The 14549-nt window shown below is 39.1% G+C and overlaps 1 protein-coding gene across 9 annotated transcripts in view; it reads left to right on the top strand.

The window, feature by feature from the left end:
- The window catches only part of CDKAL1 (CDK5 regulatory subunit associated protein 1 like 1), a 787726-nt gene that overhangs the window by 523228 nt on the left and 249949 nt on the right, over positions 1-14549 (top strand). For all 9 annotated transcript variants that reach the window (XR_011563299.1, XR_011563300.1, XM_070777644.1 and 6 more), the window contains one exon: positions 2067-2129. Coding sequence is in view for 7 of the 9 variants with exons in the window: in XM_070777644.1 (XP_070633745.1) it covers positions 2067-2129 (63 nt within the window). In the remaining 2 variants the exon portion in view is untranslated. The remainder of the gene's footprint in view (positions 1-2066; positions 2130-14549) is intronic.

Here is a 14549-nt window from a genome sequence, read left to right as displayed (position 1 = left end):
AAGTAGAGAACTAATCTGTAGGAAACCCGTGAGTGTGTACAAATGACTCTAACACAAGGGCCTCAGTGATAATAGCTCTGACTCTGCAACCAGGTAGATGCCAAAGGTCATGTAGGACCTATGCTGGAGATCTTTGTGGATTTCACCCTGGGGAGGTGCAATGGGTGTGCTCAGGAGGAGACTGGAGTTTAAAGAAAGGAAACATGGGTACTGGCCAAGGATCAACAACATCAGAGTAGACCCAGAAGCCAGATGGGAGCAGTCTTAAGGACAGACTGGCCACTCTCATGACAGAATTTTAAGATGTGGTATATGAGATGTTCGGATGGCATCACCGACTCGATGGACATGAGTTTGAGCAAACTCTGGGAGTTGGTGATGGACAAGAAAGCCTGGCATGCTGCAGTCCATGGGGTCACAGAGTCGGACACAACTGAGCAACTGAGTTGAACTGAAGTGGGCTAACTCTATGATACACAAAATCTAAATACAAGAAATGCATTCTATAATCAGCAGCTGGGATGGTGTTTAATACCTGTTTTTTAAAATGTCTTATCTTTTCACTAAATTTATAAATGTTCTAACCTTTAAACAGAAAAGAGAAATTAAGAATTTCCAAGCTAAGCCATAATCCCTTTTTTCATTCACTCTTGGTGAGGGGAAGGTTGGTCTACTCTCTGGAGGAGGGGGCTGCCTGGCTGTTCCTATCAAGGTAATAAACATGCCTACTCCTTGATTCTGCAACTGGACTTCCATAATTTATCCTTTTAAAAAACGCACACTCTCAAGCTGGCCTAGATGTTTGTGCAAAGATTATCGTTATATTTATAAATTGAAATGCATTGAAGGAAGAAAGTTCAGATTTCAGGAGTTTTGGGATTTTAGAACTCTTAAGGGATCACAGTGCTGGATATACAGGCACTTAAGTTTGGCAAGGATAAATAGTGAAGTGGAAAAAAAGTAAATTTCAGAAGAATGTATACAGAATGATCCTTTTTCTTTGAAAGTAAAAGTTATCAGTTGTGTGTGAAGATACATGCACAGAAAGTCTGAAACCATCCACAAAATTTCTCACAGTGGTTACGGGAAGGTGGATTAACACGCTGATTAAACAATTAGTAAACAAAACAATCAGTAAAACAAAAGTAAACAAGCTGATTCTTACAGTCACCTCTCCTAAGAGAATAGCACCCTTCATTATCACAGATGCTGGGGGTAAGGAGATGGAGAAGACTCACTTCTTGTAATGAAGAAGACATCATGAGAAGTGAAGGGGGCTTTTCTTCTCGTAACTGTGTATGAGAGTCACGTGTTGTCATTACTGATACAGTTGGTATATGCCTGTCTAACTCAGGTATATTCATTTATTCATTAGTTCAGCAAATATTTATTGAGTGCCTACTGTGTGTGAGATACCATTCTATCTATAGCAGTCATATATATGTATGCATGCATGCGTGCTAAGTCACTTGAGTTGTGTCCAACTCTTTGTGACCCTGTGGACTCTAGCCCACCAGGCTTCTCTGTGCATGGCATTCTCCAGGCAAGAATACTGGAGTGGGTTGCTACTCCCTCCTCCAGGGGATCTTCTCGATCCAGGGCTCCAACCTGTGTCTCCTTCAGCTTCCACATTACAGGTGGATTCTTTTACCACTGAGCCTCCAGGGAAGCCTTGCTCGTGCCCAACTCAGAGTAACAGAAGTTGGTGTTGCTGTGAAACCGAAAGTGTTCTAAATGTATTTTCTTTCTTCTCATATATATTTTTTTTAGTGTCTGAATATATGCATTTGTAATAAGTAGAGCTGTAATTATGAAACTTTGCATAAAGAGACTGCCTGGCTGGCCTGTGACAGTGATCCACATGACCGTCAAGTGGCCTTGGTTTCTGGTTGTATCCATTCATCCCAAATTAACCGTGTAGGTCCTCGGCCTGCACAAAGGAAAAAAATCTCAAAATAATGTCATAAAGTAGATAGAGAGATAGAGCTAGAGATCTACATTTAGATATATACACATGTGTGTATTTTTGCCACTGTCAACTCAAAGGTTTGTGTTTTCTCCCACAGAAAAAACAAAGAACAAAAGAGCTCTCTCGGATATTTCATTCGTACAATCCATACGATCACAAGGTAAGAGCAGCGTGTTATCAGTGTGATTGGGTAATAGAAGTGCTTCTGAACGTAGAGCACCGTGTTCGCCAGTACACAGTGATTTGGAAGTACACTTCTACCAACTACATTTATATTTCAGTTTTAATTTTTAACTCTTTATCTCTTGTAAAGAAGAGAGAAAATTTGTATTTCTGAACTAAAATATTCTTCTGTATTCACATTAAAATCTGGTTACATATTGTCACTGAAGCCTCAAAGACTGTGAAAAGACAGATTTGGGGGTGTTTCTTGATTAGTGGGTTTTTTCCTTTCCAAACAGTGTAGTAAATGAACTTGGCTTTTGAATTGATGAAGATAGAATATTATCTGCCAACTCTCGGTTCACCGTTGCTCCTGACAGAAAGTTCTATTTCTTAAGAAAAAAAAAAACACTCTAACAGGAAGCAGTGCCTAGAATTATACCTGAAATACTCACTCCCGAGAGCTTTGCTGTACCGAAGACCACATAGTTAATGACCTTGGCCCTCCATCCGTCCAGTAACTTCATAGATCCACAGCCAGTCGTCTTGTATGTATGCCCCACACTCTCCACTCCCTGTCTTTGAAAAATTCTTAAGCCTCTTCTCACTGATAAGTATTTTACTATATATTTGTAAAACATAAATTCTTAAAAAAAAAAAAAAAAGAAGCCCACTAACTTTTTAAAGAAAATGCACAATACAGCATCTTCATGGGGAAATATATGAAAGTATCCTGAGACTTGTTCAAATCTTCTATATCATGTAAGGTTCCGATAAACCTGTTAATTTGAGGTGATTTCAGAAGCAAACAAAAAACATTTGCACGGTTGAAATGCTGATATAAACTTAAATCTTTATCTATGAATTTACAAAGAGACATGTGGTAGGGATTTTTTAACTAGCCAAAATAAGGAGTGTGAAAACTACTTTCTTCATTTGAGAATACAGAGATGTCTGGATTCAGGAGGAAAAAAATTGTGCCAATTGTTCATAGAAGTTGAAAGAATTTGAATAGCTTCTGGTTTTTCTATAGTAACCAGTTGACTTAAGCGTCAAAAATCTGTCAAAAGAGATGTTGTATTCCATGTGACCACAGCGATGTACAAGACTAAACATTTATCATTTCAAGTTAAATTTTTCAAGTGAAATCGATCACGGAAGAATAGCAATTTGTTGGAAAGAGCTTGAGCAAGCCAGGAGTGTCTGACAGTGCAGGCGGAAGGTGCAGACTGATAAGTAACAGGACAGCCAGAGGAATGAGATTGGCCAGATGTCCGATGGGAAAGTCGCCTTTTTTTTTTTTAGACAGTGTCATTTAATTAACATAAATGCAACAGTGGCTGAAGTTAATATTTAACAGCAGCAGCAACAATAGGCTGTGACAAATCAGAGGTTGTGCCTGACTTGTCTAATTTTGCCCACTTCTAACATTTTTTGAATTCACTGTTAAGGGAAATTCCATTATTCTTTTATTAGAACTCTTAATGGAGCTTAGCCACTCACAGCTTCTCCTGGCTTCCTCTTCATATCCTTTGTGGCATTGTATCAAAGTCACCTCAGATGATTTTGGCTTCCTCTGTGAAGACTTCATTCCTCTACAAATTAGTCATCAGGCAGTGAGGAACTGAACATAAATGCTGGATGGAGCTCCCTTTGCTTTAGGTCGGTCATAAATTACTGTTAAGTAGCTGGACGGCTTGATGAGTGATTTTTGAAGCACCCAAGGTTTAGCCTGATGGCATTCTGTTTTTTTCTATATATGCGGTTAAAAGAATGAAATTTTCTAGAAAAATTTCTCCTTCCCCCTTACTCACCTCTTCATGTTTTTCTAAACTCCTTTCAGGCAAGTTTAACCGTTTTACTCTTAACCATGTCTCTTGAATCATGGGCATTGAGTGACGTGCAGTGTTTTCTCAATGTTAGAATGTTCCTTTTTTTTCCATAAGTAAAATAATAGAAGATTGTGATTTGAGTTACCTTGTCATTTTAATTCCCCAATTATATTCAAATTAGTTTTCTAGACAGATAGATTTTAGTGTAAAATGTTTTGTAAGATGTGGTTAAAATTGGTTTAAACATCTCATGCTCAATGAGCTTTCTGGAGAGATCTTTCAGGTTATATATATATATATGTCGTAAATGAAAGCTTATAAAAAATAAAATATAGGCTGTCTTGGATTTGCTTTAAAAAAGAATTAAAAGGGAGACATGGGTAGGGCACAGTAAAAATAAGGTTGGCCTTGCGTTGATGATTATCAAAACTAAATTATTGGTTTGTAGGGGTTCATCCTTCTGTGTATTTTTTTATATGATTGAAATTTTCCATAGTAAAAATTATGCCAGAAGTAAAAAAAAAAAAAAAGGCACTATGGTCTACTCATGGGAGTGAGTGTTATGGTATTCTATTCTTCTCTAGCTAGATTTTTTTTAATTGTTCATTTTCCCCTTGATGTAAATTTGTACCCAAGAAGGAATACTTAGCATTTCAGAAGGTTCATAATGCTGAGTAAACCCAGAAATGCAAATCCTGTTCTAAAGTTGGCATAACTTTCTGGGGGTTCATCCCAAATTATAGTGGGTCACTGAAATGATAGTCTTGCCTCCAAGAAACCGTTAAAACCGTTGTATTGAAAAAGGGGCGTCGGCCCCACCGTTTTGTTCTCACTGAGTCACTTAAGTTTGCTCTCCTTTTCTCCGCCAAACTGAGACTGTGCCTGCCTGACCCCAGACACAGGAAAGTCACCAGGTTAAACAAATTTGTTGTTTGAGTGAAGCCAGGTGCAGTTTCTTAATCAGACTTGAAAGCCATTGTTTAGGTTGTAAATGGTCAGTTGGTTCTCTGTAAGTGCTGTGGCAAAAAGCAAATAGAGCTTAGGGCAAAATGAGCACTCAGGATGAGTCTTGAGGAAAAGACTCGATTTGTTTTTTTTAATACTCTAAGTCAAATTTTGCTGGAGCCTGGAAGAATTTCGCTTTGGATTGTTATCTCTAGTCCTATGTTCATCTTTTTTAAAAATTGTTTTTAGGAATTCTCGTAAACATACACAGAAAGGCTTGACCAAACCCTGAGTCTCATTTCTCTATCCTAATAAAAAGGGAACATTGGTAAAGGAAATCCAGTAGCCGCAGGTAATCTGATTGTGTTTTGTACGTTATATTCTTTCCTCTGTTGTTTTAATAAACACATAATAAACAGAGCTTGGAATTTCTGAAACCACATCACAGCTAACCACAAACTTATAGGACCAAAGGTCTCCCAGGCCAAGGACAGCCAACCTGGAGTTGCATTTCTGCTTTGGATAAGTCAAGGATAGGTGGAATAGGTTATCATTAGAATGTTGTTATTAAAGCTATGCAGATTAGCTTTAATGCTTTTTGTCTCTGACCTGAAGAAAATATTGCCATGCATATATAAGATGTCTCCCTCTTTCCTGTTGCCTTCCTTTCTTTCTTGTTACATACTATCAGAATTATGTGTGGGAGAAATCTAGGTTTATCAGCTAAACACAGATGTTTATAATTTGCTATCATAAAATGCTACTATAAAATATGAACATACTTGGAAAGGAAAAGGTACACAATCTGTTTAGGTCTGTAGTGGTTTTTACATCTGCACAATTCAATACTTCCTCAACATAGATAATCTATATGAATTAATATATACTCAACCATTAAAAGGGAGTCTTTTTAACAGGTTGTCACTGTTAAAGTTTCTGTGTTTTGTGAAGCGGGCTTCTCATTTTCTTTTAGTGACTGTTGTTGTTTGAATAATTTTCGACATAAATCAGTGGACACACATGAGTAGAAACATACTTGTGTTGGTGAAGTAAACTTTTCTTTGTCTTTTGGTGACCAGTGTTATTTTAATGATTTTTTCCTGCACATGTAGACATGTATCGCTTGAACTGTAAACAGACTCATGTGTGTCCAAAAAAACAGCTGCCTGTGAATTGAATACACTTGAGAAGTTAGCATATGAATAGACAGAAAATCACTCAACCGGAGGTCTTTTGTGTAGCGATCTTAGCCATCAAAAACACAACCCAGAACCTGAAAGTAAGCCAGCCTAGGCCCAGACTGTCACAATCATCTAATTCTCTCTCTCCCTGCCTCATTAGTTCTTCAGTTCTCCATCCATAAATAGTCCACTTAAAAAAAAAAAAAAAATAGTTCTAACAAACATAGATGTGTACCACAGTCAACTCTAGCAGCAGTTAAAAAGAGGGTGGTTATTGCTTCAAGAAGTCAGAGCTGCATTAAGAAGTGGCCGCATGCAAATGAATGCAAGGCCGAGGTTGGCCGTAAAAGCTCTAAGTCATTAACAGAGGGCTTCTAAACGTGCAGCCGCCCAAGGCCACTGAATGTGCGTCCAAATATCCCTATAATACAGTTTTTGTAGTCCCAGAGTAAAATAATTGGACCTAAATTACCTCAGGAAGCAGAAGTTTTCTTTAAAAAATTGTAGAGATGTGTATAATCTATTTTTACAAACATTGATCTTTTCAGAATAAATCGTCTTTATCCTGAAAACTCTCTTAGGAAGAGCTGGTTGTTAATAACGTTGGATAAATGAAGTATGTATTACTATAGAGAGTGGTTTAATAAATGAGAAATAGTCAAAGAGTGGTTGAACATGTATTGGTAATTGGGTAAAAAATTAACCAGGTGGGACAGAAAATGTATGAGAACCTAAGAGATGAGAAGGGTAGAATCTGTCTTCCCCCCAATTATTTATTTAGTAGATAGTCTAAAATTATTAAAGCCTTTGAGAATTGTTATACTTTTATCCTAAAGCTTATTCTAGGTATAACTTGAGTGAATACTTGTAAGTAGTGAATCAGTACAATGCATTTTTTCAAATTTCTGAGTTGGTTTTGGCTGCAGTGGGTCTTCGTTACTGTGCACAGACCTTCTCTAGTTGCAGTGACCGGGGCTACTCTCTATTTGTGGCACACGGGCATAGTTGCCCAGAGGCATCTATGTGGAGTCTTCCCAGACCAGGAATTGAACCTGTGTGCCCTGCATGGTAGGCAGATTCTCAACCACTGGGCTACCAGGGAAGTCCAGGACAGTGCATTCTTACCTGCAGTATTAAATATATGAAAATAATTGACGTGTGTTTTCCTGATCCACACTTCCTAAGATTACCTTAAGAACTGTTGTGGATACAAATACTTCTTGGAATTCATACCTACTAGTGTACAGTGAACTATGTAATAGAAAGTGTAAAATTATATTTTTTGCAGCTTCATTTGGACAGAAGCCCAATCTATTTCAGAAGTCTTGGGTAAAAGAAGTCTTTGGTTATATACCGTCCTTTCTTCCCTAAGAGACTAGTAATCTCTATGGCATCAAGTTTCATAAATCCACATAACACAACTTAAGCCAAAGGAACAGTTTCATTTCAGAAAATCATCTACTGATTTACATTTTTCCATTAATCACATCTGTCTAGTAATTTAAAATGGAAGTTACTTTATCCAGTTCTTTATGTTTGAAGAGTCACCGCCATTTGACTCAATCCTGAGGCAGCTACAGAACTGTCAAACCTTCATCATGCCCTGTGCTTGGAGTGAAGTAGCATCAGAGTGCCTTGGGTTGTACATTTAGAGAAGGAGATGCGGGTTTGGACTATTGCCTGCTGGCCCTATTGGGCTTTGAGCTATCTGCTCTCTGGAAATAGCAACTTCAGTTCTTAATGGATCCAGCTCTCTTTGATAGCCAGATTTTCATGGCACATGCAGAGGAAGAGACAAGTTATTGATTTGCCATGTTTATGCCATGCTTAAAATGGTTCTCTGCAGCAGGTTGGGCAAAGCTATTTGTGCACTTAACTCTAGTCCCCATCTTTGGCAAAGACTAAAAGTTGTTTAAAAAGTAATTTGGGGGATGTTGCTAAATAGCAGGAACAATTGGATAAATGTCTGATTGAGTTCCCTTATTGTTACCTTTGTCACATTCATACTAAAACCATAGTTTTAGTTGTAGTAAACTAAAGAGCATACAGCATACTAAAACCATGCTCAGGTTATGGCCTTGGAACACAGGGAAGTGAGCACTTCAGTAAATACTAAACTCACTTCATTGGCCTCAGGAACTCTACACTAAAGTCGTATGAGTAACTCAGTCTCAAAATAATGGACATTCTAAAGAGCTCTTTTGGTGTAAAATCTGTGCTTCCTGCTCAAGGTAACCATACGATTGTTACCAAAGAGGCAGATATAGTTCTGCTATTTCTGGCTTCAAGAATAGGTATCTCTAGACACCCTTTTGCTTCCTGATCCATGCCAACCTGATCCAAAAGCATTTTCTTTATTTTTAACTTTTCTCAGCTTGTGATTCAAGTTGAATAATGGGTCATGTTTCCTGGGGCCTAACTTTGATATTGTACCATTGTATTTTTCTCTTTTCCTTCTAACATGGCATTGTTCTAAAAATTAAACTTTTTTTTTTTTTAAACACATTGATTTATTTTGTTACTGTAACTTCAGGGATAGGTTGTATCGAAGTATATATAAATAATGAAGATTTTAGTGGTATGTTAAAATGATATATCCAGGGACCCATAGATGTCAGAATTCTGCTCTGGCAGTTTCCCTGAGGATTGGCAAGGAGACTGGAATCTGATTGAATTATCATCATCATCACTATCATTACACTACTTAAAGCACACTGTGTAACTGGTACTGTTCTCAGAGCTTTGCATATACACATTTAACCTTCATACCAACTCTATCCGTACTGTCATTGGATTGGCCAAAAAGTCCGTTCAGGGTTTTCTGTAACATCTTACTGAAAACCCAAAGAAGTTTTCTGGCCAACTCAGTATTATCCCTTGTTTTACAAATGATGAAACTGAGGCATAGGTTAAGAAACTGCTCAAGGTCACACAGCTGTAAGTTACCGAGCAGTTTAGCTCCAGAGGCCATGCTCATCATCCCTGCACCACAAGTAGCAGCAGATCTGCAGATGAAGAGGCTCTAATAAAGGTGGATTGATGAGCGCGACTCAAGTGCCAGGTCAAAACGGGCCTTCTTACCCTCCACCTGCAAATCTAAATCTAAATAGGCAAACTCCATGTAGACACAGAGGTAGGAGAAGAAATAAGGAGAGAGAGAGGACACAAATAGTCCAGGGGAAAAGCATCAGGCGTTCCATAGACTGCTTCCCCATAAAGCACCCAGTAGAGCAGCGAGAACTACCACCGTCACCTCCACTCTTCCCCCATCTGATAAATCCACCGTCAGCCTGGGGCAAGGGAAACTTCCTTTAAGCTGGACTTCCACCATCAGAGACTAACAGATGACTATTAAGCACTGTTGGGCACTCTGTTTGCAGAACCTGTTCACCTTGCTCTCCTCTCAGCTTGCATCTGTGAGGGTAGGGACGGGACAAGCTGCAACTAAAGGTTGGAGTGTTTAGGGCCAAAACAGCAGGGGATATCCAAGCCAGAGAAATAGGACAAGCCCGCCTATAAGCCTAGAGCCCAGAAAAAGGTTGAGGAGAGAATGAACTGAAGTCATGTGGAGATGGGAAAATGCCAGCAGGACAGTTTGGAAACCTGTTCCATTTATCAGGACCCCAGCTAGCATTTGGGGTTCTAAATCAGAAATCAGAAAGTTCCCCAGGTCCTCATTTAAGAATGTTTTATTTAGTAGCATGCTCTCTTACCTCATACCTCTCTGCCCAGCTGCACCCAGGAAATATCAGGAATAAGGAGAAATGAACTTCATGATCAAATATTTTGCTAGCATTTAATGTAAAAGTATTGATAAAAATTAATCAAAAGAAAATCTAAAAGGCAACAGAAGCAAAAATAAACAAGTGGGATACATCAAACTAAAAAGCTTCTGCACAGCAAAGGAAACCATCAACAAAATGAAAAGGCAGCCTATGAAGTGGAAGAAGATATTTGCAAATCTTATATCTCATGAGAGATTAACATCTGAAATATATAGAGTTCATACAACTCAGTAGCAAAGTAACTCACAAACAGTTCAATTAAAAAGTGGGCAGAGAATCTGAATAGACATTTTACAGAAGGTATACAGATGGCCAACAAGCACCTGCAAAGATGCTCAGCATCACTGATCATGGAAGTCAAAGGAATCAAAGTGAAAGCTGCTCAGTTGTGTCCAGCTCTTTGGGACCCCATGGACTATACAGTCCATGGAATTCTCTAGGCCAGAATACTAGAGTGGGTAGCCTATCCCTTCTCCAGGGGATCTTCCCAACCCAGGGATCGAACCGGGGTCTCCCGCATCGCAGGTGGATTCTTTACCAGCTGAGCCACAAGGGAAGCCCAAGAATACTGGAGAGGGATAGCCTATCCCTTTTCCAGCGGATCTTCCTGACCCAAGAATCGAACTGGGGTCTCCTGCACTGCAGGCAGATTCTTTACCAGCTGAGCCATAAGGGAAGCCCTTATCACTAATCATCCGTCACTCATCATCAGGGATGTGCAAATCAAAACCACAGTGAGACATTAACTCAAACTGTTAGAATGGCCATTATCAAAAAATCAAGAAATAAGTGTTGGTGAGGACGAGGAGAAAAAGAATCCTTGCATTCTATTGTCAGCCACTATGGAAAACAGTATGGTAGTTCCTCAAAAAATTAAAAACAGAACTACAGAGCTACCAAGTGATCCAACAATTCCACTTTTGGTTATTTATCAAAGAAAACAAGAACACTAACTCTACAAGAGATATACACCCCATTGTTCATTGCACCTTATTTACAATAGTCAAGACATGAAAACAACATGAGCGTTCATGGATAGGTGAACAGATAAGGAAAACATGTGTATGTACACACACACGGTGGAATATTATTTAGCGATAAAAGGGAAGTCTTGCTAATGGACCTTGAGGGCATTATGCTAAGTGAAATAAGTCAGGCAGAGAAAGAAATACTGCATGATCTCACTTAAATGTGAAATCTAAAACAAAGCAAAATAAACTCAAATTAAAAAACAAACAAAAAAACAGATTGATGATTTCCAGAGTCAGGTGGTGGTGGCAGGTGGGAGAAATGAGTGAAGGGAGTCAAAAGATAGGACCTTCGATTATAACAAATAATCCATGGAGACTCAATGTACAGTATGACAACTAGAGTTAATAATTTTGTAGTGTGTATTTGAAAATTGCTAAAAGAGTAAATCTTTAAAGTTCTCATTAAAAGAAAAATATCTTACATGTATCGGGACATATGTTAACTGGACCCACTCTTATCATTTTGCAGTATATACAAAAATTGAATCGTTATGTTGTACACCTGAAACTAACATAATGTGTTTCAATCATATCTCAAGTAAAAAAAATAAAATCTATATAGAAGTGGCCGTTACTATATTCTAAATTATTTATCAAGTCTAAAGGTATCTCATTTTCTACTGTCGCTGTTATATGAAATTCACTAGCGTGAGGAAGAAATCAGCAGAGGAGGGAAGAGGAACTGCATAGTATCGAGAGCCAGAGTGTGTGGTGTACCACTCAGCCCTCAGCTGCTTAACTCCCTCTGCTCCACCAGTCACCCCCCAGGCTGGTCTTCTACCATCAGCCTCTGCATGCAGTTAAAACGCATCACCAGCCTCTTTCTGTCTTGGTACACACCCTGCCCAACCTTTTTTTCTGTGTCTGACCACCAGTGGGCACTACTGTCACTTACCAGCCTTCCCCAACAACATACTTAGCTAGCACACCCTCCACTTGACATATTAGGCCTGTTGCATGTTGGGTTGTCAGTGTTGTTCAGTCTCCCAGTCACGTCTGACCCTTTCCAACCCCATGGACTGCAGCACGCCAGGCCTCTCTATCCCCCACCATCTCCGGAAGTTTGCCCAAGTTCATGTCCATTGCATTGGTGATGCGGTCCAGCCCTCTCATCCTCTGACGCCCTCTTCTCCTCCTGCCCTCAATCTTGCCCAGTATCATGGACTTTTCCAGTGAGTCAGCTGTTTGCATCAGATGACCAAAATACTGGAGTTTCAACTTCGGCATCAGTCCTTCCAACATGTCGGGTTGCCAGTTAGCAAATCAAAACAGGACACCAGTTACACTTGAACTTCAGATAAACACCAAGTTGTTGTTTGTTTCTTTTTCTTTTCTTTTTTTTTAGTGTAAGTATGTCTCACGCAATATTTGGAGTTTACTTATACTAAAAATTTATTCGTTCATGTGAAATTCACATGTAAGTGGATGTTTTGTTTTTATCTGGCAACCCCAGTTGTATGTGCATTACACTTTTCATTTTGGCAAATTGAGATAGAAAGACGAAAGGGAAAAGAATATCCCAGAGAGAATGAAATAAAAAATGAGTTTAAAACCTCCCCTATATATAACATGAAGGATATGCGCCAGTTTCTTCCTATTCCTAACCCCATCCTTGTATAATAATGTGCCTGGCCTCCCTGTCAAAGACTGACACCAGTGTCAGATGGTTTTTCAAACATTTACTGTTTTAATGAAGAAGATGAAACAAGTTACTCATTTAACTTTTGTTCTCTAAAATCTTGTGACTGTGTTTTTTAACCTGGGGAACCTGTTTGGAAAATTGCTTGGAAGACACAGAAGTTAAAATTAAAAAGTGCTCGTAGCTTATTTTCAAGGAAGAGTGTTCAGATCCCCCCTGAAAAGTACACTTTGTTTCTCCAGCAATACATTTTGTTGTAAAATATGTTAATGACTTCTCTCCATCTGAAGTTCTTTTTATTGAGATGTTTTGACACTAAAAAGCATTAATGCCAGTGATGCTTAAAGCAAGTAATGCAGGCATCCACTAGAGAAATGAGGAAGCTACTCCTAATTTTTTTTTCCCATCTATAGCTCTGCTGCTGAAGTTTTCAGCTAGATGACAGTCTTTTCACTGGTGGTGTGACGGTTGATGCTCTTTGCAGAGTTTTCTTCCCATACCTGGCTTCTATCTTCCTCAGCACATAATTAACAACAGGTACAGACCTCATTCTGTGTACCACTCCTATGATCACCAACCTTCAATACAGATTGTGACTTCCACATTTTCCAGAATTCTCTTGACAAAGAGTAGTGAAATGAAAGTATTTCCGTGGGCCAGTAATTCATTCTCTCTATGGTTTCTGTGCAAGGTTAAGAAGACATAATTATGGTTAGCATTGGTGGCATTGTTTAAATGTATACATTAATACTCTTCTCTTGAAATTGTAAATGTAGAGAATTTTAGCATCTGAGAAAAAAATGACTTAACCAGCTTCTTCTCATGATTGTTAATACTTTTCATTATTCAGCGTTCTAGCTTTGGATGCTTTTCAGATTTCCAGAAGTATTTTAAATGCATGTGTGTCAAATAAAAATGAAGGAGTTTTGAAAACTCAAGTTTTTTTAATGTAGCTCTGTCATTATATTGCACACACATGAGTAAGAAAGGAGATTATTCCCTTTTTAATTACTGTAAACTATTATCATCGGACATAGATCTCTAGTTCAACTTAGGCTCCCCCCTTTTTTTTTGAGGGGGTAATTTTAAAGTTGCTTGTTTGTTATATCCCTCACTTCTTATTTCATATCAACACTTTATTTTTCTAATTTAATTTAAAACCATGATGTAGTTAACACTTTTGCATTCGCCTCCCTCCCCTGACCTCTAGGGGCTTCCCAGGTAGCACAATAGTGAATAGCACACCTGCCAGTGCAGGAGACACCAGAGACTCGGGTTTGATCCCTGGGTTGGTTGCCTCCCTGGAGAAGGAAATGGCAACCCACTCCATTCTTGCTTGGAAAGTCCCAGGGACAGAGGAACCTGGCAGGCAACAGTCCATGGGGTGGCAAAGAGTCAGACACAACTGAGTGACCAAGCACGCACATACACCCGCGCCTCTAGCGCCTGGGGGCTTCCTTTGATTATTCTTCAGCTTGTCCCTCCCCGTGAGCTGAGTGTCTTCCCCATCCATTGTTTGTACTGTATTTCCTTACTGTTTCCACTTTTACATCTCTCCACACAGTTTCTTAGATGTTTTTGCTTTTTACCCTCTAACGTGTTCCTGCTTGGAGTTGTATGGGTTATAGTTCTTGGGATCTTCAACCTGGTGACGTATTCTGGGACTTGCTTCCCGTCCCTTGGAGACAGAAACACGAAAAATCAACACTGTGTCTGTCCCTTCCCCCTTCTTAAACTAGAGAGCGCCTATAATCCCGCCACCCTCCCCGTTCCACGTCTTGTACACATAAAGAAGTCTCTCTGGTCCTGTTGAATTCTTCCGCTTACTTCAAGACTCAGTTTCATTTTACCATCTTTTCATCTTTTCTGATGTACCTGGTAAATTGTTCTCATGCTGCCTCTATGACGAGCGTATGTCTTTATTATTTGAGTTGTCATGCTCTTAGAATTCAGCAACCATGAGGTTTGCTTGCTTGTTTGTTTTTTAGGGAACTGGTACCATACC

Source organism: Bos indicus, chromosome 23 (assembly GCF_029378745.1).
Source record: "Bos indicus isolate NIAB-ARS_2022 breed Sahiwal x Tharparkar chromosome 23, NIAB-ARS_B.indTharparkar_mat_pri_1.0, whole genome shotgun sequence".
Classification (NCBI taxonomy): domain Eukaryota; kingdom Metazoa; phylum Chordata; class Mammalia; order Artiodactyla; family Bovidae; genus Bos; species Bos indicus.
This window is presented reverse-complemented; position numbering and strand designations above follow the sequence as displayed.